This window comes from Tilletiopsis washingtonensis, assembly GCF_003144115.1.
Source record: "Tilletiopsis washingtonensis strain MCA 4186 unplaced genomic scaffold FA09scaffold_5, whole genome shotgun sequence".
Classification (NCBI taxonomy): domain Eukaryota; kingdom Fungi; phylum Basidiomycota; class Exobasidiomycetes; order Entylomatales; genus Tilletiopsis; species Tilletiopsis washingtonensis.
The window spans coordinates 719,432-743,973 of NW_020312002.1; the positions used below are offsets into that span (position 1 = coordinate 719,432).

The following is a 24,542-nucleotide window of genomic DNA, read 5'->3' on the forward strand; positions in this document are numbered from 1 at the left end:
GATCTTGCGCGAGCGTCGACGCGTCGAGCGAGCATCGCCCAGCCGCCAGCAACGCGCCCAGCAGAGGCACGCAACTCAGCAAGACAGCGCAGCGAGATTACCGGGCCGTTGCTCCCTGCCTCTGCTGCATCCATCGGGCCCCGCAAGCGTCTGCCTCTGCAGTCTGCTGCACGGAGAGCGTCAACCGACGGCTTGCTGGCGCTCCGATGGAAGTGCGTGAGAGAGAGGGGGATGAGAGCAGCCGGAAATGAGCGGCCGCAGCCGCGGCAGGGTGCTGCCGTGGCCTGTCCTCCGCCACGCTGCGGCTGCACCTGGGCTGTCGCCGCGGCGGGACTTGGGCACGTCGGCGCAGGCGCCGGGGCGGGACTTCGGAGCCGAAGCGATGTGGCGCGCGGCGTGCGTGTGAAGAAACACGAGGCTGCTGCGCGTCATGAGAGCGCGACGGCCCGGCCGTAAGCTCGCCTCTCACGGGCGATCTGCCTTCGATGCCTTCGCTTTAATTTTGCGGACTGGCGCCATCTTGCTGGCCCTCGGAAGCGGCGGCTCGACACGGGCCCACCCCCCTTGGCGCGTGACTCTGCCTGCTGCTGAGCAATGCGCGGCTGACCCCTCATGCGCCGGCAAAGGTGACAGCCGGTGCTGCGCGGCGGCGGCTGGCCGGGCCGCCCGAGTCATACGAGGGAGGCAGGGCTCGAAGCTGCGAGCAGCCGGATGCTTGCGGGCAAGCGTCGAGGCAGCTTAATCAACGCCGTGCGGAGGGTGTGCCTGAAGCGCGCAACTCCGCGAGACGAAGGGGGGTGGGTCTGGGCGGCTGCGGAGCAGAGGGCGAGCGGCGGAGAGGCGGCTCAACGTGCCGCGCGCGCTCTACTCTTACTCTCTGACTCGCTCTGCTGCCGCGCCGGCGCAGCAGCTGTGCCGCGGCAGAGAGCAAGTCGCGGCTCGCATGTCGCCTCGGCGCCTTCTCCTCCGTCCGGGCAGTAAGAATGCCGCGCGGCTCGACTCGCAGCGCCGTGCTTCGGCGCATGCCGATCACCCGAGGCAGCATCAGCAGCAGCCGGGCCCGCCTCATAAGCCAGCCGGCGCTGCGCACCGAGCCGCTCCGGCGCCCCACTCACCATCTCCTCTCGCGACACCTCCCGCACACGCCGAGCCATGATGCTCGCACACACGCCCGCCTTTCTCTCGCCCGGCGGCAGCACCGCCAGCGGCAGCAGCTGCGGCGGCGCCGCTCATTTCGCAACCGCCATCCGCGGCGCCGCACTCGCCAGCAGCGACGACGGCGAGCTGCACGACCCCAGCTACGCCGAGAGCCTGCGGGCGCTGCACGCTCGCATCGGCCAGGCCTCGTCGTCGTCGTCGTCATCCACAGCCGCGGCAGCGGGCAGCAGCCGCAGCGGCACGCCGCGCCGCCGCAGTGCGCTCCTCGCCGCGCACCCGAGCCCGCGCAGCAGTCCGCGCCTCGGCGGCAACACCTCGCTGCCCACGACGCCGCGCCTCGGCGCTGCGGCTGCGAGCGACAGCAGCAGCGACAGCGACAGCGACGCCGAGGACGCGGCCGCCGACGCGCTCTACCGCCGGCGCCTCTCCGCCAGCTCATCGGCCCAGCACGACGACGACTACAGCTCGCGCCCGCCGTCGCTGAGCACCACGCGGCGAGCCTCGTCTCGCCGTGCATCGTACGCCACGGCCGACCTGGGCTGCACGACGAGCGGCTCCGCCTCGCCCTTCACGCCGGGCACGCCGCTGCTGCTGTCTGCCAACTGCAGCCGCACGCCGCGGCGCCCCACGTCGCGCGACTCAACATGCAGCCGCACCGGACGCAGCCTGCTCTCGCTCGACGCTCCCTCGTCGCCGACTCTTGCATCGAGCGGTGGCTGCGCTCGCCGCGGCAGCCGCAAGGCGGCGCAGCAGGAGACGACGGCACTCGACAACTGGGCCGGCGGCTTCACTGGCATCGTCGACGTCGAGCGTCGCCGTGCCACCTCGACACACTCCGAGGAGCCGCAGGCCACCGCCGAGGCGCAGCCGACCAGGCATGAGGAGCGCAAGTCGACGCGCCGCGCCTTCTCTGCCGCGCCGCTCGGCCACCGTTCCCGCTCTGCGCCTCGCTCTCGCCGCGCCGAGTCCGCTCCGCCGCCGCACGACGGCCTGAGCGCGCCGCACATGGCGCCCAGCTCGTCGGACAGCGGCAGCTCGAGCCACAGCCACTCGTCGCGCCCCGCACTCCCGACGCCCAGCCGGCTCTCGTCCAACGGCCGCCCCATGCTCTCCACGATCATCTCCAGCGGCGCACCCGAGCGGCTCATCCGCACGCGCACGCCCCTCGACACCAACGCCGACGCCTCGGACAGCGATGTCAAGGCCTCGTCTGAGCACGTCGCTGCCGACGCCGAGAAGCGCAGCCACGCGCTGCGCCGCTGCGTGCAGAGCGCCTGGCTCGGCGTGCGCTTCAAGGCCCTCAATGCCAAGCGCCGCCTCGGCAAGCACGAGGCCGACGAGAAGGCCTGGTAGACGACAGCCCCTTCTGCGACGCTCTGCTCCCTTATGCCACACATGTCCTCTCCATCGCTACTCTTATACCGTTCATGAGGCCAACTCGCCATCCCTTTTTACGTCCACTCGCGCAGGCACGCCGGCGCGCCCTCGCTGTACTCTGCCCGCCTTCGCCTTTTACCCATCCGCCTATACCTCTTCGTCACTCTTGCTCGATCTGAATACAAGTACATTTGCTTGTCACGGCCTGCAGCGTGGCGTGGAGACGTGGAGACGTGAGAGGCGACTAGTCCTCCTCGCCCTCGAGCGCATCGGGCAGGCGGCTGGAGCGGCGCAGAGACGCGTCAGCAAGGCCGTCAGCAGCAGACTCTGCAGCACTCACATGCGGCCGTCGGCGTGCCACCAGCGCCACAGCGCGTAGCCCATCCCAGTGAGAATGACAAGCACCATGAGCACGACAAGCACGATCCAGCCCCCTGCCGCGGGTGTCAGCAAAGAGTGGGCAAAGAGACGACAGCTCTTGACTCACAGCGGTAGAACCAGCTCGGCACGTACGGCTGCAGCACAGCGTCAATGGTCAGGATGCCGCCGACGCTGCGCGAGTTCCACGCATCGTCGCCCTCGATGGGTGTGGGCAGGCGATGGCCGCTCTTGCGCAGCGTCCAGCCTTCACCTGTAGCGCGCACGGCGTCGTCTCGCGAGATGGAGAGACTCTCGCGGCCGAAGCCCAGCACGCGCGCAGAGTGCCGCTTGCCGTCCGTGCCGCGCGTGCCCTCGATGCCCACGAGCCAGCCGGCCAGCGGCGCATCGTCGTCGTCTCCGCTGCCCGGCTCTCCCTCATCGCCGCGCCGCACGCCCTTCTTGTCGCGTCGGAAGCTGATGCGGCCAAAGCGGCTGAGGCCCCCGAGACTGCGGTCGAGCAGCGAGGCAAAGCTGCCGGCGTCGCGCAGCGCCAGCGGCAGACGCAGTGCCGTGCCGCCCGCCAGCGTCTCATCGGCCGGCGACGGCAGAATGTGCAGCTGCACGAGCTCGTTGAGCGCGTCGGGCGAGTTGAGGTAGTAGGAGAGATTGACGTGCGCGAAGGCCGCATCCGTCGGGCAGAGGATGATGTACGACTGATGCCCATCAGCAAAGAGATTGTCGCGCTTGCGATGGCGCTTCTTCTGTCCGCGGCGGCCGTGGTTGCCCTTCTCGCCGCGCACGGAGATGGCCGACTCGAGCTGTGCTGCCTTCTCCGGCGAGTCGGGCGCCGTGCCGTTCAAGATCCAGCCGTAGCCCGAGGCCATGATGAGGCTGCGCATCGTGCCCGCCTTTGCGCCGCGCATCAGCTTGTCGCTCGTCAGGTCGAGCGTCGGCGGCAGCTCGACCTGGTCAATCTCATGCAGCACGCCCGTGCTCGTGAGGAGGTCGCCGCGCAGGACGCGCGCATTGCGGCCCTCGAGGCCGCGGCGCACCTCGATGGTGCCATTCTCCGAGCGGCCGGCCCAGATGGAGCTGCCCTCGAGCGTGGGGTAGCGCGTGGAGCCCTTGGCAAAGTCGGCGAGATAGACGATGCGATCCAGCGCGTGGTACTCGACGACGGAGCGCAGCTCGGCGCGCGATTCTTCGCGCGGCAGCAGCAGGTAGGGCATGGCGAGGCCGAGTGCCTCGAACGCATCGTTGTGCGGCACGAGGTAGCTGATGCCCGGCGCGCTCTTGATCGCCTTGTCCAGCTCGGCGCTGAACACGGTGGCGACGAAAGTGGAGAGGCTGAGCGACGAGACGGCGGTCTGGATCGGGTTGAGCGGCGGCGAGAGGAGCTGGGAGATGAGATAGATGACGCTGCCGCCCACCTCGACGGGCTCCGCAATGACGTTTGCATCGCCAAACGCCACATCTCCGTTGCCCTGATGTGCGCTCTCCGAGCCCTTGCGCTCCGCCACGGCCACCGCAAGGCGCTGCCGGGCATCCTTGAGCTTGGCGTCGCGCAGCTCCGTCTCGATGAGCATGCCGTCGCTCAGCTTGGCGGGCGTCAGCTTGCTCGGCGCCACGTGGTACCGCATGAGTTCGAGCAGACGCGTGCCGTTCAGTGGGCCAGACTTGTCGAGCGCATCAATGCCGGGAAGACGCCACGTGTTGGCGTGGTAGGCGCGCTGCGCATCCTGCTGTGCCAGCCACTCGTCGAGCACGTCGTCGCGAGGCACCATGAACGTCCACGAGGCGTTGGTCGCGTCGTGATCCGGGTCGCGCGGGTCCTCGTCGATGTAGGCAGACAGGCCGGCAGAGTGCATGAGCGCCACGAAGCGGCTGGCATTGAGCGCCAGCAGCGTCTTCTCAATCGTCATGCCAAAGGAGCCGCCGGGGAGCAGCAGGTCGGAGACGATGTGGACCACGCCATTCTCGACGAGAATGTCCTCCTCGACGATGCGGGAGTGGTTGATGACGACGGTGCCGTTGTCGAGCGTCGAGACGGGCACTTCGCCGCCCAGCGTGGTCGTGACTGCAACATGCTCAGCACCGGCAGCACAGGCGCGTCTCGGGCTGCACTCACTGTTCACGCCCGCCTCTCTCAGCCGCTCAGCATAACCGATGCGTCCCTCTCCCACGCCGAGGCCACTCATGTGCCAGCCAATCAGCTTGACGCGGTCCTGCACGGCCAGCTCCCACGGCCCGCGCAGGAAGCTGCGCTCCAGACTGCTGAGCGCATCAAAGGCGCCCGCTTCTGGGAGGAAGAACGTCGTGTGCGCTGTCTCGCAGAGCGTGCTCAGCAGCGAGGCGGAGCTCAGATTGGCCAGATGTCCGAGCGCAGGGTGTGTCTGCAGCACCGTCTCTGCAGCAGCGTGTCAGTGACAGCCGATGGCGAGAGCGGCGTTACACGCACCAAGATCCGGCGGCAGCGAGAGCACGCCGTCAAGCCAGACAAGCGTGCCGCTGTGCGAGCTGGTGTCGAAGCGCACCGCCTGCGCGCCGCCCTGGCCTCGCGAGTCCGTGCCGATCCAGACCTGCGGCGCGCCGTCCTTCTGCTCACGCTGCGCCAAGCGCAGACGCTGGCCATGGCCGCCCAGCAGGCCGCCCTCGTCCTCTTCGGCGCCCGGGTGCGGCGGCGAGCTCGGCGGCGGCGGCACCGGTCCGGGACGCGTGGGCGTGTGCAGCGTGCGTCTCGAGGGGCGGTGGAGCGTCGTGAGCATGTCTGCGTGCCCCACTGGCGGCAGAGGTCGCCCGCCGGCGCCGAGTGCCAAGACGTCGTACGGCAGCGTGTAGTTGAGCATGTGATACAGCAGCTGCGTGCGCAGCAGTGCGTGCACATTGTCCAGCGTGTGCCACTGCTCCTCGCGCCGAGCATCGGTCCAGACTGGCACGCTGAGTGCTGCAGCTTCAGCCGGCGCCATCTCGGGCTGAGCGGCCAGCTCGACGGCCCACTCCCACACGCTGCGCGCCTGGCGCGGGTACGGCCACGCAGGGCTCCGCATCTCGAAGCCGTCGTCATCTCTGAACGCAGCGCCCTGCGCAGCACGCATGCGTAGCTCGCGCTCCGCGTCGCGCTGGCGCAGCACGGCGGCGTCGGTCGGCGCAAAGATGGTGAGGCCGCTGCCGTCGTCGAGCAGCATGAGGCGGTTGATGGTGGGCACGAGACGCGTGCGCTGCAGCATGCGCACGAAGAGCGTGTGGTTGCGCGAGGCGGAGAGCAGGTCGAGCAGGTTGGCGCCGGCGCCGTGCGGGGCGTCGTCGGCAGTGAGAGGTGCGGCGAGCGAGGCGGGCAGGAAGGCATGCTGCTGCGGCTGCGCACTGGCACCGACGTGGAGGCCCGGCAGCGCGGTGCAGAGTAGCAGCGCACAGAGCAGCGGCAGCAGCGCGGCCAGACGCATGCTGCCGGCGGCCGAGTGCCGGCGCAGAGAGGCGAGCATGGCGCGGGCCTGCGTGCGGCGTGAGAAGGAGCGGCGATGGGGGTGGAGTGGAGGGCAGAGACAGGAGCTGATGCGGCGGCGGAGCGTGCGCAGCGCAGAGGCAGAGGCAGGCCAACCTAACGGCGCACCGCTGCTGCGCCGCCGCTGCGCCCGCGCCGCACAGGCAGGCACGCCGTCAGCGTCGCGATTCTGGCGCAGGCGGAGGCAATCTCGCGCGCGCTGCTCCCACGGGGGCATGCAGAGGAGGCAAGCGCGAGTCGCCGCTTGCCTCGCTCTGCTCTTGCCTTCGCGCTCCGTCTGTTGGTCTCGTCAGCTCCTCCGTCTCCGCGTCTCCGGTCTCCTCCCTCGCAGCACCTGCGACGAGCCAAGTCGCCGTAGCTCACCACTGCATTCGCTCCGACCGCCTCGCCTCACGCTCGTTACGCTATTTCGCCGCCGGCCCGCGCCACCCTCTGCGCCGTCCGACGCAGCACCCCCCGCGCCCTCTCCGCTTCGCACCCTCTCTCGTCCCCGTGCTGCCTCTCCCATAGCACCGCGCCGGCAGAGCGCAGGCGTGCGTCCCGCACATGCTCTCCGAGCACGCCTCGCGCGCGGCGGGCAGCGGCGCCGCGCCGCGCAGTCCGCTGCCCGGCCACTCGCCCGCCTCGCTCTGGGCGCCCGCGTCGCCGGCAGCCGGCAGCAGCAGCGGCGGTGGACAACTGCGCTCTGCCTCCTTTCTCTCCGCCACCAGCAGCAGCGCCGGCAGCAGTAGCGGTGCGCTGCGCTCGCCGCTCATGCACGCCGCCGCCTCCTCCTCGTCGCACGGGCACGCGGCGCCGTACGCCGGCTACGACGAGGAGCTGGAGGACTACTACGCCTCGTACGACTCGGCGCGCAGTCCGTATGCCTCCAGCAGCGGGCAGCGCAGTCCGGGTCCGCAGTGGGCCAGCGCCGCTCGTGCCAGTCCGGCGCTTAGCAGCGCTGCCGCAGCACGCAGCCGCGAGCGCGAGCTGCCGCCGCTGCCGCCGCCCGGCTCGGATGACGGGGATGACGACGCTGCGTCGTTTCGCACTGCGTCCGTACAAGGTGGCTCTTCATCCGCCGAGTCGAGCCGGCGCGCACACGGCACTGCCAGCGCCAGCATAGGCATGAGCAGCAGCGGCTCCTATGCCTCGCTGCGGCCCAGCACCGCGAGCAGCCAGCGCAGCCAGCACAACGGCAGCGGCGGCACTTCGCACGACGGCTTCTATGCCTCGACCGAGGCGGCGGCATCGCAGACGACACTGCAGGCGCGCGCCCGCTCTGGCTCGCGCTCGGCGCTCAAGGGCGCCTCGAGCGTCGGCGCCGGCCTGCGCAAGCTGGCGGGCAAGGCCACAGCGCTGCGTGGGCCCGGGCGGGCAGCCTCGCCGCCGCTGTCATCGACTGACGGCGCCTCGCCTACGTCGGCCAGCTCGCGGCAGGCCAAGACGGAGCGCGGCGCAGGCGCAAGTCTGCGGAGGCTGAACGCCGCCGCGAGCAGGTCAGCGTCCGATCTTTCTGCGTCGTGGGCGCGCGCTCGAGATCGAGAGGCACCACCGCCCATGCCCAAGGCCTCCTGGGCCGCCAGTGCTGCCTCTGCCGTGCGCTCGCCGCGGCTGCACAGCTCGCCGCGACAAGGCAGCATGCCGCACTACGCCGATGATCCAGCGATCGGCCTGCCCACGCAGGTCAAGCACAACGTGCACGTTGATGTCGGGCCGCAGGGCTATACTGGCCTGCCGGCCAGCTGGGCCGCCATGCTAGAGCAGGGCCACATGAGTGCCGACGAGGCACGCGCCGATCCAGCAGAGGCAGATCGGCTGGCAAGCGATCTGGCGCGCAAGCGAGAGGAGCAGCGCGAGGCTCAGGCGGCGCGCGAGCGGCGGCTGGAGCAGCAGGCGGAGCTGGAGCGCCAGACGCTGCCGGACATCTCGCATGAGTCCGATGACTGGAGCGCAGACCTGCTTGGCGCTGCGCTTGCAAAGACGGTGAGCCCCAAGAAGGACGTCGCTGCTGCAGCTGCGGCCAAGCGTCGCTCGCGCTCCTTCAGCGGCAGCCATGATCTGTTTGCGCGGTCTGGCTCGCCCTCTTCGCCCACGACTCGTGGCTTGGGCCTGCGCGGCGAGTCGCCTGAAGACTCATTCATGGCGGACGAGCCGGCGCTCATCTCCACAGCGTCCAAAGTCTCGACGGACAAGCCGCGCGCGCTACGTGCCTCGCAGCTCATCGCCGGCTCACGACGGCCCAGCGCGAGTGCCGGCAAGCCAAGCACGTCAGATGGCCTGCCTTCTGCTCGGCCCAGCGACGCGCGCATCCGCAGTGGCTCCACCGCTACGCCGCGCGATAGTCGCGCATCCGACAGCTGGTCTACTTCAACTGCCGCTGCCGCTGGCATTGATCGTGGACGCTCGCCTGCCGCCAGCTTGCTTTCGACGCGCGGCAGCACCGAGTCTCACTCCATCCCTACGCCGCTCGCCTCGCGCGCGGGACCGCTCATTGGCGCGCGCAGCGTGGCGCCAAGCGTCTCGCCGGCCCTGTTGCTGGCGACGACCGGAGATGGCTCGTCGAGGCCGTACGTCGCCAACAGCTCGCCGCTCGTGGCTGCCGTGCAGGGCGAGCGACGACCGAGTGTGGGCGCACTGACGGCGCCGGCGCCGTACAACCCTGCCGCGTCGCCTCTGCTGGCGCCGCTGCAGAAGGCGGGCCTGGCAAGTGCGCCGTTCGGGATGCACTATGGCGCTGCTGGCTCGACAAATGGCTTGCGCAGCGCGGCTGGTAGTGCGACGCCACCGCCACCGAGCGCTCCTGCTGTCGAGAAGCCGCCGACGCTGCGAGAGCAGTTGCGCAAACCGGCCTCTCACTCTTCCGACACGGGTCACACTGCGACTGCAGCAGCTGCCGCCTACAGCGCCGCGCCTCCGCGACCTCGCACAGGCAGTCTTTCAGCCGAGGCTGGCGCTTCGGAAACATCCGCATCGGGTGAGGCAGCGAACCCCGGCCTTGGTCTGCGAGAGCGGCGCAATGCCCCGCTGCGCATCTATCATCCGAGCGCCTCGCGCTCGACGCCCGTTGACCCCGAGAAGGACTCGCTCTCGCCGTACTCGATCGGCTTCAAGCGCGCCGAGGCGCGTGCTCTGCAGGCCGAGAAGGAGCTCGGCAGCAGTGGCAGCGGCGGGCACTCGAACGGCAAGACGACGCCGAGCGAGTCGCGCGCCTCGTCTCGCAACGGCGATGGCTCGTCGACCTCGCACGCTGGCGACGCGCTGCTCTCCACGACGCTCAGTGCTGGGCTGCGCATGCGGCCTCGCGCCGGCTCCAAGAGCTCGCACGGCTCCGTCAGCTCAGAGCAGACCGGCGGCGTGCCTGCCTCTTCCGCAGGGCATCTCGACGACTCCACAGCGCGCACCAGCGCCGGCTCAATGACGTCTTTCTCGAGCTCACGCGAGGGTCCGCCACTGCCGCCGAAGGCTGCGCGTGTGCCACCAGGCGCGCCGACGCCCGACTTCATCCTGCCAAGCGCCAACGGCTTCTACACAGCGCCGTCGCCATCGTCTCTTGGATCGTACTCGCCAGTCCAGCCGCTCAGCTCTGCCTCGCGCGAGCGCTTCCAGCCCTCGCCGGAGCTGCGCTCGCACTCGCCGCGCGTTGCAGATGCCAGCCCGAGCGCACCCAGGTGGCCGCCGCCCAGCTCGCCGCTCAGCGAGTTTGAGTCGACAGACAGCGAGCGCGAGCAGCCTCGTGGCAGCAGCTCGCTGCGCGCGCCTGCGCCCAAGCTCTCGCTGTCCCTGTGGCCAGGGCAGAGCGACGACGCCAGCATTGAGCCGGGCTACGGCAGCCCTAGCTTCCTGGACGAGTGGCTGTCCGATGAGCGCGGTGGTGGCTCGGGCTCGGCAGGCGTCTCGCCCAGTGAGCCCAGTCCGCGCTTGCTGACGCCGCCGCCCAATGAGGGCCGCGTCCGCTCTCTGCCGCCGCCTCCTGCGGTCAAGGACGGGACTGGGCAGCTCTCGAGCAGCTTCGACAGTGATGGAAGTGAAGACGAGGACGAGCGCAACTCGAGCAACGGCCGACCTGCGTCCATCTCAAGTATGCCAGAGACGGACGCCGGCTACGACGGCATGCGTGCAGGCTCAGCCTCGCCCTGGGGCCCACCGAGTGCCGATCGCGGAGCGCTCGAGGCCGCCGCCGCCGCGCGGCCCGGCAGCCGCACCTCGTCGCGCAGCTCTCGCAGTGGCCGACACGGCTCTCGCCGTGCACGACGCTCGGAGGACGTGCGTCGCTTTCCAGTGTCGATGCACTATGCCTCGGGCGTCAGTGGCTTTGAAGAGGGCCTGTCGCTCGACGCAGAGAGCAGTGCCAGCTTTGCGCGCCTGATGCGCGACCGGCAGAGCGTGGATCTGGACGAGGTGATGCTGCCTACCATCGTCACTGCTTCGGCCAGCGATGTGCCGCCCGTGCCTCGTCTGCCTCCGGGTGCCAAGACAGCAAGCACTCTGCTGGACACAAGCGCGGCAGCCAAGCCACAGGACCGGCGCAAGGACTCGGCGCCTGTGTCGCCCATTGCCGACCTGTATTCGTCGCTGCCGCCAGTCGTGCGGCATCTCGGTGAGTCGTGCCCCGTCACTCCCCTGGATCGCTGGCTGACACCGCCCTGCAGGACCTTTCCTGCGCGGCGAGCCGCCGACGAAGGTCTTTGGCGAGCTGACGATGATCGGCGAGGGCGACTCGGGCGACGTCTTCTCCGCGGTGCCAGTGCGTGGCGGCGCGGCGCTCGCCGTCAAGGTCGTGTGCCTGCACAGCGACGAGGAGCAGGCGAGCCGGCTCAAGTCGCTCGACCAGGAGCTGGCGCTGTGGAAGCAGAGTGCCCATGCGCACCTGCTGGCGCTGCACGACGTCTACTTCACCGCCGAGGGCCCGCACCCAGGCGTGTGGATCGTGCAGGAGCTCATGGCCATGTCGCTCGCCGACGTGATCGCGCTGCGCGCGCAGCGCGTCGAGCCGAGCGAGCCCATGATGAGCCGCATCGTGCTCGATGTCGTCGAGGCACTCGAGTTCCTGCACGGCCGCAACGTGCTGCACCGCGACGTACGCTCCGACAACATCCTCTTCGACCACGACGGCCACGCCAAGCTGGCCGACTTTACGCATGCTGCTCAGCTGGCGCCGCGTCCGCGCGAGGGCAGCCGCCGCACCAGCGTCGTGGGCACGGCGTACTGGATGGCGCCAGAGGTGGTCAAGGCCAGGCCGTACGATGCGCGCGTCGACGTGTGGTCGCTCGGCGTGGTCATCTACGAGATGGTCGAGGGCGACCCGCCGCGCGTCGACTTTCCGGCCCTGCGCGTGAGTTGGCCGCAGTGACCCATGCGCGAGCATCAGCTGACGTCTCCTTCCATAGGCCATCACGCTCACGGCCAAGCTCGGCCTGCCGCCGCTGTCGCAGCCAGACCGCTCGTCGCCAGCGCTGCGCCAGTTCCTGGCGTGGTGCACGGAGATGGATCCCGAGTCGCGCCCCACGGCCGACATGCTGACCTCGGTGCGTGCATCGTCCCTCGCCCCTCGTGCTTGCCTGCTCACGCACCCTCCCTGCAGAGCGACTTCCTCTCGCAGCCATGCGCACGCAGCGACGTAGTACGTCTGCTCGCCGACGCACGGCAAGCGGAGGCTACGGCTGCCGCGGACGATGCTCACGGCGCGGAGGAAGACGAAGCGCTGGAGCGCGTCGAGGACACCGGCGACGCCGAGCACCGCGGCACGCGCGACTCGTGGACGAGCCAGAGTACGGTGCAGGGCTGAGTCCCTGTCGCACCGTTACCGAGACGGGACGTAGAGTCATTTGCTTCTGCTGTACCTCTTGCAACACATCTGCCCTGCAACCCTCTCCCTGCTGCTGCGTGACTGTCGTGGGAACGAGGCGGCAGCGCTGGCAGAGCGCGCAGTTCAGCCGCGGCGCAGTGACGTCGGCCGAATCGCCCGGGGCGCCGCTGCGCCTTCGCCCCCCGCCGCGAAGGAGGTCGGTCCAGGCTCGGCGACCGGCACTCGGGCACCGCCGCGGGAAGCGAGTCACGTTCGCAGCGCGCCTTCGCTGTGCCCCGCAGACCTTCCTTCCTTCTCACACCAACACCTGCCCCAACCATGACTGCCGACGCCGCTCCGCCGCTCGTCGACTCGCTCGCCGCCAACGGCGCCGCCGCATCTGCGTCCAACGGCGATGCCTACGTCTACTCGCAGGACGTGCACGTTGCCGGCTACGAGCCCCTCATTGCGCCCGCGCTGCTGCTGCACGAGACGCCGCTCAGCGAGGCCGGGCGGCGCACCGTGGCGCGCGGCCGCGGCGAGGCCAGCGCCGTGATTGCGGGCCGCGACGACCGCCTCGTCGTCGTTGTCGGCCCCTGCAGCATCCACAACCCCGAGGAGGCCATCGAGTACGGCGAGCGCCTCGTCAAGGAGATGCCCAAGTGGCCCGGCCTGGTCGTCATCATGCGCGCGTACTTCGAGAGTGAGTGGAGCCAGCACGAGGCGCAAGGATGGAAGAGCATGAGGCATTCTGCCGCTGCGGCGGGCGGCGGGCAGCAGAGCTGCTGATGCTCGCGCATCTGCTGACTCGGCCGCTTGCAGAGCCGCGCACCACCGTCGGCTGGAAGGGCCTCATCAACGACCCCGACATCAACGGCAGCTTCCAGATCAACCGCGGCCTGAAGGTGAGTGGACGTTGGAGCACGGTCGCTGCTGCAGAGACGAGGCGGGCCGAGGGCTGCTCTGTAAGGCACGCTGCGAGAGCCTGGCGCCTCGGCACAGCCATGTTTCCTCAGCTCTCGGCTCACACCCCTCCTGCCCAGATCGCTCGCGAGCTGCTCATCAACCTGACGTCGCTCGGCCTGCCGCTGGCGTGCGAGGTGCTCGACACGATCTCGCCGCAGTACACGTCCGACCTGTACTCGTGGGGCGCCATTGGCGCACGCACGACGGAGAGCCAGCTGCACCGCGAGCTGGGTGAGTCCGCGGGAGACGCTTGTAGCTTGTCTCCAGCGCTGACGCGTGCTGCAGTGTCTGGTCTCTCGATGCCGATCGGCTTCAAGAACGGCACGGACGGCTCGCTGCGCGTCGCGCTCGATGCGATCCGCGCTTCGGCACAGCCGCACGCCTTCATGGGTGTGACGTCGCAGGGTCTGGCGGCCATTGTGCGCACGACGGGCAATGCCGACCTGCACATTGTGCACCGCGGCGGCGGCGGCAAGACGAACTACGACGCCGAGAGCGTGCAGGCCAGCGCAGCGACGATGCAGAAGGAGGGCCGCACGCCGTCGATCATGGTCGACTGCAGCCATGGCAACAGCCAGAAGGACTACCGGAAGCAGTCGCTCGGTGTCGCCGCTGGTGAGTCAGATGGCAGAGAAGCCGAGCGTGCGAATCGTTTGGAAAGACGACGTGCCCTGCAGCCGCCTCGCTTTGCCCTGCCTGGCTTTGTGCCCATGCTGACGCTCTGCACCAGTCTGCGAGCAGCTCGCGGCCGGCGAGCGCGCCATCACGGGTGTCATGCTCGAGTCGAATCTGGAGGCGGGCGCGCAGAGCATGCCGGCCGGCGGCACCCTCGCCGACCTCAAGAAGGGCGTCTCGCTCACCGATGCGTGCGTCGGGTGGGAGGAGACGGTCAAGCTGCTGGGCGACCTCAACGAGGCGGTGCTGAAGCGGAGAGGGACCAAGGCATGAAGCGACGTAGGGTCAAATAGATGCTTGAAGGGGGTACCTGAGGCGGGCTTGAGAGTGCGCATCAGTCATCGCAGCGTGCACGTGCGAGATGTACAGGCTGCCCGATGGTGCAGTTGCTGTGGCTGCCGTGTTGCGCCGTCCTTGCACGCGCGTGGTCTCGACCGCTGCGCCTGCGCCGTAGCTTTTGATTGAGGGATCAATGCGAGGTGCAGCTCGAGAGGGGCGTCGAGCTGTCTGTCCGCTTGCGCAACACGCACGACGGCGGCCGGCTGCTAACGTGCTGTCAGGGGGCAAGACGGCCGAGACCGTCTGAAAGGACGCTAGGCGCTCGCCCTCAGCCACACATGCGCGTGCGTGCGTTGCGCCGTGCGTGCGCTCCTACGCGAAGCGCACCAGAAGGCGGCGCGCATGCCTTCCTCGCCGGATGTTCAGCAGCATCAAGAGGGGTGCGAGTCAGCGCCCTCTGACTTGCGGGCTGAGCTGCGCCCTGCTGCCGCTGAGGTGGGGGCTGCACGTCGTCTGCACCGTGTTTGTCTGGCTTACAGACATCGGAGCGCGTCCAAGGCTCGGCAGTCCTGTGCCTCGGTCTGATGTCGCGATGGCACCGCTGCGGCGAGCTGCCATCGCATGCGGAGCTGACGGCGCCAGAGGCCGAGCGCCTGCCGCAGCGGCCCGTCGAGCAGAGGCGATGCGCACCGCACGCAGCGAAGCGCCCTGCCATCTCGCGGCGTGCCGGAAAAGAAGCAGCAAGCGGCGGCAGCGCTGCAGGCCGGCGGCCGGACGCAGGAGTCTGCTGGTTGTGCGGCCGAACCATACGTGAGGCCGGCATCGGTGGAGAGACGCGAGAGGCATCGCACGCAGAGGAGCCCAAGCAAAGCTCGCTGCTCGCCGGTGCCGGTGCCGTCAAGCCAAGGGGCTCCGCACGCCGCAGCCACACCGTGAGCCGGCGGCACTGGACGAGTCGTGCGACGACATGCCGCCGCTCGGCGAGGCATGCATGCGCGGCGCACGCGTCGGCGCCGCCGGCAGGAAGCGCGCAGCAGCAGACGCAGCATGCAGCATGGGCGGCGATCTGCTTTCCTGCGCCGGGGCCCTGAGGCTGGCCTGCCCTACAAGCACACGGCGTGCGCCGCCCGTAGGCGCTGGGGGGAGGGCTGGAGGGTGAGAGCATGCTCAGCTGCAAAGCATGCTTCGCGCGACGTCCTTGCTTCGCTCGGCGGGCTTGGAGGGGCGCCCGACGGTGTGCCCCTTGCGCGGCGTGCTGCGGCGGCGTCGGTGTGAGCGCGCGTGGAGTCATCTCCTGCGCGCTGCCTGCGCGCTGCCTGCGGCGACCTGCACAGCGCAGCGACTCCGCCGCGTGCCCCTCGCAAGTCCGGAGCCGAGAGCGAGAGGAGCACCGAGGGGCTCGTGCCGCAGCCGTCGTGCCTCGGCACAATCAAACATCAAAGCTCGCCGGCCGGCGGGCCGCCGGCACTTGAGCCCTCATGCGAGGCACAGCCGCACCCAGCAGCAGCAGCGAGGCAAGCAAGCTGCAGCCACAGCGCCGGCGGTGCCGCTGCACGCACGGAGCCTCTCTGTGCGCGCGTGTCAGCGAGCGCGGCCGGCACTCCTCCTTCGCGCTACTCCACAGCGCCCGCCGCCGACGTAGGCCCGGCACGCTGCACGCAGCCGCCGCAGCGTCAACGCTGCACTGCTGCTGGAGGCCCGCCCTCGAGGGCCCGGATCGCCCGCTCGAATCGCTCGCATGCAGCTGCGCCTGAAGCTGGCCTCGAAGGCACGGGCTCCGAGGGCGCAGGCTGTTGGTGTCGCCGCCGGGCGCTCTCTTGATCTTCGCCTCCTCATCACCGCCCTCCTCGCCCGGTCCTCTTCGCTGCTTTCACCTCGTTGGCTCCTCTCTTGACCCTCTCACACAGAGACTTCTTGCGCCATTCGCCTCTCGCGCAGCACGGCCGGCCTCTTGCATCCTTCTCTTCGCTCCTTCTGCGCCCGGCGCCGCCCCTGTCGCGCCGCTGCCGTCTCCGCAATCTGTCCCTCTGTTGTCTCCTAGCGCCGCCGCCACATCATCGCCTCGCCTCCTAGCAAGCCAGCTCTCGCATTTCACACCTCTCGTCACCTCCCTCTCCCTCCTCGCACCGCAGCTCCGTTTCGCCTTCTCACCTTCCACACTAATCACCTCTTTCGTGCGGGGTCTATTCACGGCCACTCGGCGCACTCGCCGCACGCCCGAGGTCGTTGACTCTCGCGAGACCCACGCCTGACCAGTCTCCACGTCCTCGCTCCCTGTACTGCGCCTCTCGCCTCTCCTCTCGCCCAGCATGTCCTCCGCGTCACACGACGCCGGCGAGCGCTCCTTCACCGCGCAGAGCATCCACTCGACGTACTCGGCGGCCGACAACGCCAGCATGGACGGCCTGCTGCCGCAGAGTCCCGACAGCAGCAGCGAGGGCCACTATGCCAACCCGAACAACCCGGGCTCCGGCGGCGCCGGCGTCGGGGTCGGCGTGGGCACGGGCTCGGCGCCGGGCGCGCGGATAAGCTCGCGGCCAAAGTATGCGGTGAGTGCGTCAGGAAGAGGAGAGGAGAGACAGCTGGAGCATGCGGGATCTCACACGCATGCGGCCGCGCAGCAATCACCCACGTCGTTCGGCTCGCCGCGCTGGGCCAACTCGCCGCCGGCGTCGGTGCTCTCCAGCGCGCACGCCTCGCCGCGCGGCAGCGACGACCCCGCGTGGGCCGCAGGGCGCTTCAGCTCTCTGCGCGGCTCGTCGAAGAGCGTCGACATGAGTGCCGGCGGCATCAGTGGCGTGCGGCACCGCTCCACGCCGTCGTCCAACATGGCGCACTCGGCCTACACGCTGCCCACGACGCCTGCCGGCTGGGCGGACATCAAGAACGCGCCGGAGCCCGACGATGCGCTGCACGACCCGCGCATCGACTCGGGCAAGAGCCCGGCCATGTCGGTGCGCGGCATGCTCAACATCGGCACGCTCGTCGTGCTCGGCTGCGGCCTGCTCGGCCTCTTTGCCGGCTATCCTGTCGTCTCGTACGCACTCGGCCCGCACATCTCGACCAAGGGCGGCTTCAATTTGGGCGGCACCAATGCCAGTGGCCAGGTGGCCGACATCAAGGGCATGCGCACGTCGCTCATCGACCCCGACACGCCGCAGGAGGCGCTGACGCGCATCGGCCTCGACGGCACGACAGAGTTTGAGCTCGTCTTCTCAGACGAGTTCGAGACCGCTGGGCGCAGCTTCTACCCGGGCGATGACCCGTTCTGGGAAGCAGTCGATCTGCACTACTGGGGCACGAACGTGAGCATTGCGGGAGGCCAGCCGAGACATGCTTTGTCTGACTTCCTTCGTCGCAGAACTACGAGTGGTACGACCCGGCCGCCGTGACGACGAGCGACGGCGCGCTGCAGATCACGCTCAGCGAGACGCCGGAGCACAACCTCAACTTCCGCGGCGGCATGCTGCAGAGCTGGAACAAGATGTGCTTCACCGGCGGCTACCTGGCCGCCTCGGTGCGCATGCCCGGCCGCGCAGACGTCGGCGGCCTGTGGCCTGCGTTCTGGGCGATGGGCAATCTCGGGCGAGCAGGCTACGGCGCTTCGCTCGAGGGCAACTGGCCTTACACGTACGACAGTGAGTCAGCGACGGCGCGGCACGCAGGATGTGAGCACAGCTGACGATGCTGCACAGCATGTGACGTGGGCACGCTGCAGAACCAGACCTACACCAACTCGACGCCCGTCGCGGCGCTGACGGGCGGCGACACTGTCTTCAACCGCAAGCACGGCACCAACGCACTCTCCTTCCTCACGGGGCAGCGTCTCTCGGCGTGCACATGTCCCGACGACGACCATCCCGGCCCGAAGCTGCCCGACGGCACGTGGCAGGGACGCTCGGCGCCCGAGATTGACGTCTTCGAGAGCCAGGTGGAGAACGGCAAGATGACGGTGTCGCAGTCGGCGCAGGCTGCGCCCTTCAACCTGCTCTACACGCCGAGCAACGCCAGTGGGCCGGCCTTCTCCTTCTACCAGAAGAGCACGAAGCACAACGGCTACACGGGCGAGGTGACGCAGCAGGCGCTCAGTGCCGTCACGGCGACGCCGCAGGGCGCCATGCAGTACGGCGGCGACGGCTCCTTTGCCGAGTACGGCTTCGAGTATCAGGCCGGACACGGCGGCTACATCGAGTGGGTCTCGGGCGGCGAGAAGGCCTGGCGCCTCAACGCCGCTGCCCTGGAGGCGGACCCGCAGTCGGGCATCTCGGACCGGCCCGTGCCGCAGGAGCCCATGTACATCATCCTCAACCTCGGCATGTCGAGCAACTTCGGCACCGTCGACTGGGAGGGCCTGGCGGATCTCTGGCCCGCCGTCATGTCCGTCGACTGGGGTGCGTGCCGCTCGTTGACGTCCGATGCGGCACCTGCTGACATTCCCTCGGCAGTGCGAGTGTACCAGCCCAAAGGCCAGATCAACGTCGGCTGCGACCCGCCGGACTTCCCGACGAGCGCGTACATTGAGCGCCACATGCCCGCCTACACGAACGCCAACCTGACGCTGTGGGGCAACACGCAGCCCGAGGGCGGCTACGAGCAGGTGCGCTGCTGGCGTGCATGTGTGGCAGGAGTGACCAGTGCTGACCCGTTGCCCTCTTCTTCGCCTTAGGACTGGCCGCGCAACCGTCTCAACCCGGGCGGCTGCGACGCCGAGCCGTCGAAGAAGCCCGGCTCGCCCTCGACGCCCAAGCCGCGCGCGCCGGCGCTGAAGCAGCACCAGATTGCCATCGGCCAGTAGGCAGCACGCGCAGCGCTCAGGCCAGAGGAGAAGGAAGGGGAGAGAGAGAGGTGCATGTTCCGCTAATCGCCATCACTGAACACCCAGCATGGCGGCGTGAGGTGCATTGGGCAGAGGACGAGCAGAGGAGACCTTTTGGCTGCTGCCACTCTGACTGGGCCTTGGCTGGCCTCGTGCTACTCGCGAGCGCGGGCGGACAGTGGAGCGCGTGGAGCGCGCGCCCATTTCCCATCGGGCACTTGCGAGAACTGCCGAGGCAGCTGCTGCCAGCCAGCACGGGACGAAGTGCAGCTTGCTCACCCGCGCACGCCAGAGGCATGGCAGCGCAGCAGAGAGAGAGACAGGGCAATCTCCAAGGTGCAGAGACGGCCGCTGCTTGATGCTGCCTGCCAACTGGGCTGGGGGGCGACGGCTTCGAAGCCATGGAAGGGATGCCAGAGCTGCGCCCGCGAGGAGAAGGCTCGGCGGGCGTCTGCGTGCTCAGCTGCAGCTCAATGAAAAGCCCTGCGTGACTGCCTCCGATCTGGCCCCTTGCCGGCCTTCGGGATGCATAGCGCTTCACTTCTCGAGCAGTGCCACGACCTTGGTCTTAGCTGCGATTGCCATTGCGGGATGCGGATGCACGTTTGCGGTACCTCGCTCAGTCCAGCAGCATCAGGCCCGCGCCCGACGCCGGGTCGCTGACGAGGAGGCTCTGTTCGAGCTCTTCCTCGCCGAGCTCGGGCCAGCGCTTCTTGTAGAAGTGCGTGCGGAGCGCCTCGAGCACCTTGTCCACGCGGTCCTCGCGCACCAGATGCACCGTGCTGCCTCCCCATCCGGCGCCCGTTGCGCGCGAGCCCTCGGCGCCCGCCTCGCGCGCCAGACGCACCACGTCGAGAATCTCGGCGCAGCCGTTCTCGTAGTCGAGCATCAGCGACGCCTGCGAGGCATTCATCAGCGCGCCCAGCTCCGCGTACACGCCCTCGTGTGCGCGCGCGGCCAGCGCGGCAAACTCGTGCACGCGATACGCCTCGGCAAAGACGTGGCGCGTGCGCGCTTGCAGGCGGAACTTGTCGGCGCGGACTGGTGTTGCGAGACGGAAGGGAGGTGAGTCAAAGTGCGGATCGGTGTGTGGGCATGTCCCCCCCCCCCCCCCCCCCCCCTTTTCGCCCCCCGGGGGGGGGGGGGGGGCTTCACAACTCACTCGGGAAGGCAGAGAGGAACTCCTGCTCAAACGCCTCGCCCTCAAAGCCCGTCAGCTGCTCCACCTCTGCGCGCGTCACGTCGTGGCTTGGCAGGAGTTGCTCTGCCAGCTGGCCGAGCTTCTTGATCTGCGCCGCCTCTTCGCCCAGCTCTTGCGCGGCCTCGTCCTCCTCCAGCGGGTGCTTCTCAAAGTACACGTGCATGAGCTTGCGCAGCGTCTTTGTGCTCGCGTCGCGCGGCAGGCCGAGCTGCTTGGCCAGCACGCGCGCGGCCATCCAGAGCTCGACGACGCGCAGGTTGTACTGCACGGGGCCCGAGACCTTCTTGTCCGAGACGACGAGCGTGTTGGCAATGAGCAGGGTGTGCTTGGGCGTCGAGTCGGGGAGGCGCAGCGCGCGGATGGCCAGCTTGGGGAAGAAGGAAATGTGCAGCGCGTGCGATGGCACGCCGAAGATGGACGCCGCTTGGTCCATGCCGCCCGAGGCGACGCCGACCAGGCGCTCTGGCTCTCTCTTTGTCAGCAGAGACCGGGGGCATGGGTTGGAGAGGGGGGGGGGGGGAATCACGCACCACTCTCAATGGCCACATCCGCCATCTCCTCGCGGCCGATGAGTGCGCGCGCGCCAAACGCCTCGAGCACCACCATGCTGCTGCACACCGTCATGGCCGCACTGCTGCTGAGCGACGACTCGGGCGGAATCGTGCCGTCGACGAGCACCTCGAGCTTTGTGGGCCGCGAGGCGGAGTCGAGCACCGAGGCGGGCAGGTGCGGGTGCAGGCCCTAGCGATGACACACGCCATGTGAGCCCACTTCTGCCATGCTATGCTGTCTGGCCAGATACTGCCAGGTCTGCCTCGCCCCCCCTCCGGCACGCGCGCAAGACAACTCACCCTGAGCGCGACCTTCCAATAGTTGGCCCAGCGTGCGGCGCCCTCATGCTGCAGCTCGACGCCCTGCAGGTCTGCCACGGCGCACTCGAAGCTGGCCGCCTCGAAGCGCGGCGCCGTGTTGCGCAGCTCGACGCGCAGCGTCGGCGGCGGCGCCTCGCCGTCGGGCGCACGCGTGACGCGCACCAGCATCAGAATGTCCATCTCCAGCGCGGCGGGCAGCACGGCGAAGCCCATGTGGTCGATGTGCTCGCCTGCAAGTGTGACAGTGTCAGCGCCACAGAGGTTGGTCTCTCCCCTGCAAGCCCACTACGCACCGATGATGTTGACGCGCCCCGGCGCGCGCGCGACAAAGTGCGGCGGCGCGCCATACTCGGCCTCGAAGCGCTGCGTGAGGGCGTGCCAGCGCTGCGCCTCGCGCGGCTGGCGCGCCGCAGAGTAGATGCTCGCCACGTCGAGGAGGGGCAGGTGGGACGTCATTTGCTTTGCTGGGTGTTGTGGGATGAAGGCAAGTGTCGCCAGACTTGCGCCGAGGAAACGACGGACGAGCGAGTGGAGGAGGCCAGATTGCCGAAGACGCCGGCGTGGGGCGCGCAGCGGGAAGGCACAGCCACGCCAAGCAGCTCGGCAAGCGCGCGCCGCTGCGCCGGAGTCGCGAGCGCGCACGGGCGTTGGTTGAGCTGGCACGGCCGCGTCAAGGCGCGCCTCGAGCCCCTGAGCCTGTTGTTCCCTCCTCCCATCCACCCCATCCAGCAACAAGCATGCCCAACACCGCCCTCGCCACGTCGGGCATCGGCAACCTCGGCACGCTGCTCAAGCGCCTCGAGGCCGCCACGAGCCGCCTCGAGGACATGGCGCTGGCGCAGCAGGCCGCCGCGCAGAGCAGCAGCGCGCCGCCGCCGCTGCCGCCTGCCGCCGCCTCCGTCCCCACAGCGCCGCCTGCACCGCCTGCTCCGCCGGCGCCGCCTGCGCCGCCCGCAGCACCGCCAGCGCCCGCAGAGCTGCCGCCGCAGCTCGAGGCGTGGGACGAGAGTGTGCAGCCCAAGGTGGCCGAGTACGCGCAGCTGAGCAGCCGCATCGGCGGCGTCGTGGCCGAGCAGGTGCGTCTTGCTCGCTTGGCGCATCCTGCCTCTGCTTGGGCCCCTTCTCACACACAACACAGGCAAAGCACATCGTCGCCGCCTTTGCCGCCCAGCGCCATCTCGTCGCCCTCGCCGCCGCGTCGCGCAAGCCCGCCGGCTCGTCGCCCGCCACGGGTCCGGGCCCCGAGTTTGTCAAGCTGCTCGCGCCGCTGCAGACGCCGCTGCTGGCCGCGGGAGAGCTGCGCGACAAGAACCGCTCGCAGAAGGACGCCTTCCCCCTGCTCTCGGCCGTCGCCGAGGGCGCGGGTGCGGCGGGCTGGGTCGCCGTGGTGCGTGCTGCGACGTTGAGGAGGGCGCACGGGCCCCTGCTCCTTCCCGCCCCCCCCTCTCTCTCTCTCTCTCTTTCCTCTCTCTGACCTATGTTTGTCAAAATCGCAGGAGCCCAAGCCGGCGCCCTACGTCACGTCGATGAAGGAGTCGGCGCAGTTCTACACCAACCGCGTGCTCAAGGAGGCGCGCGACGCCGCCGACAAGACGCCGGCCAGCTGGGCGCGCGCCTACATTGCCCTCCTCGACGCACTGGCCGCGTACGTCAAGGAGCACCACACGACGGGCCTGAGCTGGAATCCTCGGGTGAGTGTGTGTGTGTGTGTGTGTGTGTGTGTGTGCAAGGAAAGAAGGGCGGGGAGCCAGCGGATGGAATGCCGGCGTCCGGGTGAACTGAGATCTTGCGCTTCTCACACACAGGGCGGCGAAGCATCTGCCTTTGCTGCATCGGGCACCGCCGCCGGGCCCGGCACAGCTGCAGGCGGCGCACCGCCGCCGCCGCCGCCACCGCCGCCGGCTGCGGCCGCTGCTGCTGGCGCAGCGGCCGCGCCCGCGGCGGCGGGCGGCATGGAGGCGCTCTTCTCGCAGCTGCAGCAGGGCGAGGGCATCACGGCCGGCCTCAAGAAGGTCGACAAGAGCGAGATGACGCACAAGAACCCGGCGCTGCGCGGCAGTGGTGAGTCTTGGCCCCCCGTGTCGCGCGAGTGGGGGGAGGGCGATGGAAAGTGGGTGGCTAACCGTCACCACCCATCACAACCCCCCAGCTCCGGTGCCGGCCAAGAGCGCAGCGAGCCCTGCCGGCGCATCAGCGCCGGCCGTCAAGGCCAAGAAGGCGCCGAAGATGGAGCTGGAGGGCAACAAGTGGGCCATTGTGCGTTGTGTTTGTGTGGTGCAGTTTTGCATGCCTGAGAGCCCGCATCTGGCAACTCCACTGGGTGGGGAAGGGGGCCCATGCTGAACCCCCTCTCCTCCCCTGCCCCCCCCCCCTCCCCCTCTTCCCGCTGCTGTCCCCGCTTTAAACAGGAACACCAGGAGGACCGAAGCGACCTCATCGTCGAGCACACCGAGATCAACCAGACGGTGACGCTGTTTGGCTGCCGCAACTGTGTCGTGCAGGTGCGCGGCAAGGTCAATGCCGTGTCGATGGGTGCGTCGTCGCTCCCCTCTCTCTTGCCTGCCTCCTTGCTGACTGACGAGGCGGCGACGCTCGGGCGACAGTCTCCTGCCACAAGACGTCGCTGCTGCTCGACACGCTCGTCTCGGCCCTCGAAATCACCGCCTCGCCCTCGTTTGCCGTGCAGATCACGGGGCGCACGCCGACGATACTGCTCGACTCGTGCGACTCGGGCCAGGTGTACCTGAGCGCCGCCGGGCTCGACGCCGACATTGTGACGAGCAAGTGCAGCGCCATCAACGTGTCGGTGCCGCGCGCCGACGCGGGCGCGCAAGAGGGCGAGATGCGCGAAGTGGCGCTGCCCGAACAGCTGCGACACTCGCTCAAGGGAGGCAAGCTGAGCACGGACGTCGTGGCGCACACGGGCTAGCACCAACCCCGAGGGGTGCGCAGGCGCAATGCATATCGTGTCGCTTCAAGAAGAGGATGGAGGGTGACGCGTGGAATACAGGAGTGGAAGGAAAGAAACGCTCGTCAAGGTGATACAGGGTCAGGGCGGAGGGTAAATGGTGACTCGTCGTTTGGGGGGTAAATCGGCCGTCGCTGTGTGGCGGCGCCACGCAATCACTGCAGGCCAGCAGCGGCGCACAGACTCCAGTCGCGGCCCGTGGGGAAGAGGCAGAGCTCTTCGTGCGGCGCGCAGAAGAGCTCCTCGGGCGCCGCCGCGCCGAGCGCGTCGCTGCTGCGCAGGCCGTCGGCGCGCACGAGGTGCTGCGCCAGCACGCCCGTGGCGCATGCGGCGCCCAGCAGTTCGGCGACCTCGAGACGGTCGTATGCCAGGCCGGTGCGCGAGGCTTGCGCAAAGAGACTGACGAGGTGTGACTTTTGTGTGGGGGCGCCCAGACGCGGTCAGCGCGTGGTGCACACACACCTCGGCAAGAAGAGACACTCACCACAGGCACACCAGGGCGCTCAAGCACCGTCGTCACGACACTGCGCACGCCCTGCTGCCAGCGGCCCTTGGCGGAGCGCTGCCCACGCAGGTCGAGCCAGACGCGCGGGAAGAAGCG

At 69.2% G+C, this 24,542-nt stretch overlaps 7 protein-coding genes across 7 annotated transcripts; 5 read left to right on the plus strand and 2 right to left on the minus strand.

Moving 5' to 3' along the window:
- Positions 1-801: 801 nt before the first annotated feature.
- On the plus strand, positions 802-2,726 carry FA09DRAFT_328616 (hypothetical protein). Its single transcript, XM_025741842.1, has one exon. It carries the CDS (start codon positions 1,156-1,158, stop codon positions 2,509-2,511), a length of 1,356 nt encoding a protein of 451 aa, XP_025600115.1. The 5' UTR covers positions 802-1,155; the 3' UTR covers positions 2,512-2,726.
- On the minus strand, positions 2,711-6,433 carry FA09DRAFT_359230 (hypothetical protein). The gene is made up of 5 exons (XM_025745080.1): positions 5,354-6,433; positions 5,024-5,302; positions 3,023-4,972; positions 2,876-2,969; positions 2,711-2,816 (listed from the first exon to the last, which is right to left on the minus strand). The coding sequence occupies exons 1-5, from the start codon at positions 6,375-6,377 to the stop codon at positions 2,780-2,782; spliced, it is 3,384 nt and encodes a 1,127-aa protein (XP_025600116.1). The 5' UTR covers positions 6,378-6,433; the 3' UTR covers positions 2,711-2,779.
- A 241-nt stretch (positions 6,434-6,674) lies between these two features.
- FA09DRAFT_328618 (hypothetical protein) lies at positions 6,675-12,250 on the plus strand. Its single transcript, XM_025741843.1, has 4 exons — positions 6,675-10,976; positions 11,029-11,711; positions 11,767-11,904; positions 11,961-12,250. The coding sequence occupies exons 1-4, from the start codon at positions 6,944-6,946 to the stop codon at positions 12,162-12,164; spliced, it is 5,058 nt and encodes a 1,685-aa protein (XP_025600117.1). The 5' UTR covers positions 6,675-6,943; the 3' UTR covers positions 12,165-12,250.
- Positions 12,251-12,478: 228 nt separating this feature from the next.
- On the plus strand, positions 12,479-14,111 carry FA09DRAFT_328619 (putative phospho-2-dehydro-3-deoxyheptonate aldolase, tyrosine-inhibited). Its single transcript, XM_025741844.1, has 5 exons — positions 12,479-12,867; positions 12,987-13,069; positions 13,208-13,361; positions 13,416-13,745; positions 13,861-14,111. Exons 1-5 carry the CDS (start codon positions 12,504-12,506, stop codon positions 14,076-14,078), a joined length of 1,149 nt encoding a protein of 382 aa, XP_025600118.1. The 5' UTR covers positions 12,479-12,503; the 3' UTR covers positions 14,079-14,111.
- A 2,525-nt stretch (positions 14,112-16,636) lies between these two features.
- Positions 16,637-19,069, plus strand: FA09DRAFT_221520 (concanavalin A-like lectin/glucanase). The gene is made up of 6 exons (XM_025739553.1): position 16,637; positions 16,706-17,389; positions 17,446-17,722; positions 17,780-18,475; positions 18,530-18,681; positions 18,751-19,069. Exons 2-6 carry the CDS (start codon positions 16,859-16,861, stop codon positions 18,877-18,879), a joined length of 1,785 nt encoding a protein of 594 aa, XP_025600119.1. The 5' UTR covers position 16,637; positions 16,706-16,858; the 3' UTR covers positions 18,880-19,069.
- A 450-nt stretch (positions 19,070-19,519) lies between these two features.
- On the minus strand, positions 19,520-21,429 carry FA09DRAFT_333681 (Galactokinase; the record flags this gene model as incomplete). Its single annotated transcript, XM_025743700.1, has 5 exons — positions 19,520-19,941; positions 20,063-20,563; positions 20,632-20,842; positions 20,953-21,203; positions 21,267-21,429. The coding sequence occupies 5 exons, from the start codon at positions 21,427-21,429 to the stop codon at positions 19,520-19,522; spliced, it is 1,548 nt and encodes a 515-aa protein (XP_025600120.1).
- A 250-nt stretch (positions 21,430-21,679) lies between these two features.
- On the plus strand, positions 21,680-24,026 carry FA09DRAFT_328621 (adenylate cyclase-associated CAP). The gene is made up of 5 exons (XM_025741845.1): positions 21,680-22,049; positions 22,112-22,360; positions 22,470-22,664; positions 23,382-23,505; positions 23,577-24,026. The coding sequence occupies exons 1-5, from the start codon at positions 21,711-21,713 to the stop codon at positions 23,900-23,902; spliced, it is 1,233 nt and encodes a 410-aa protein (XP_025600121.1). The 5' UTR covers positions 21,680-21,710; the 3' UTR covers positions 23,903-24,026.
- Positions 24,027-24,542: the final 516 nt, after the last annotated feature.

Coding starts and splice junctions, on each gene's coding strand:
- FA09DRAFT_359230 (XM_025745080.1), bottom strand. CDS start 6,377: ATGCTCGCCTCTCTGCGCCGGCACTCGGCCGCCGGCAGCATGCGTCTG. Junction 4,973..5,023: donor GAGAGAGGCGGGCGTGAACA/GTGAGTGCAGCC, acceptor AGCATGTTGCAG/TCACGACCACGCTGGGCGGC. Junction 2,817..2,875: donor TGGCACGCCGACGGCCGCAT/GTGAGTGCTGCA, acceptor GCGCCGCTCCAG/CCGCCTGCCCGATGCGCTCG.
- FA09DRAFT_328616 (XM_025741842.1), top strand. CDS start 1,156: ATGCTCGCACACACGCCCGCCTTTCTCTCGCCCGGCGGCAGCACCGCC.
- FA09DRAFT_328619 (XM_025741844.1), top strand. CDS start 12,504: ATGACTGCCGACGCCGCTCCGCCGCTCGTCGACTCGCTCGCCGCCAAC. Junction 13,070..13,207: donor AGATCAACCGCGGCCTGAAG/GTGAGTGGACGT, acceptor CCTCCTGCCCAG/ATCGCTCGCGAGCTGCTCAT. Junction 13,362..13,415: donor CCAGCTGCACCGCGAGCTGG/GTGAGTCCGCGG, acceptor CGCGTGCTGCAG/TGTCTGGTCTCTCGATGCCG.
- FA09DRAFT_221520 (XM_025739553.1), top strand. CDS start 16,859: ATGAGTGCCGGCGGCATCAGTGGCGTGCGGCACCGCTCCACGCCGTCG. Junction 17,390..17,445: donor TGCACTACTGGGGCACGAAC/GTGAGCATTGCG, acceptor CCTTCGTCGCAG/AACTACGAGTGGTACGACCC. Junction 18,682..18,750: donor CCGAGGGCGGCTACGAGCAG/GTGCGCTGCTGG, acceptor TCTTCGCCTTAG/GACTGGCCGCGCAACCGTCT.
- FA09DRAFT_328618 (XM_025741843.1), top strand. CDS start 6,944: ATGCTCTCCGAGCACGCCTCGCGCGCGGCGGGCAGCGGCGCCGCGCCG. Junction 10,977..11,028: donor GCCAGTCGTGCGGCATCTCG/GTGAGTCGTGCC, acceptor ACCGCCCTGCAG/GACCTTTCCTGCGCGGCGAG. Junction 11,905..11,960: donor CGGCCGACATGCTGACCTCG/GTGCGTGCATCG, acceptor CCCTCCCTGCAG/AGCGACTTCCTCTCGCAGCC.
- FA09DRAFT_328621 (XM_025741845.1), top strand. CDS start 21,711: ATGCCCAACACCGCCCTCGCCACGTCGGGCATCGGCAACCTCGGCACG. Junction 22,050..22,111: donor GCGGCGTCGTGGCCGAGCAG/GTGCGTCTTGCT, acceptor CACACAACACAG/GCAAAGCACATCGTCGCCGC. Junction 22,665..23,381: donor GCCTGAGCTGGAATCCTCGG/GTGAGTGTGTGT, acceptor CGCTTTAAACAG/GAACACCAGGAGGACCGAAG.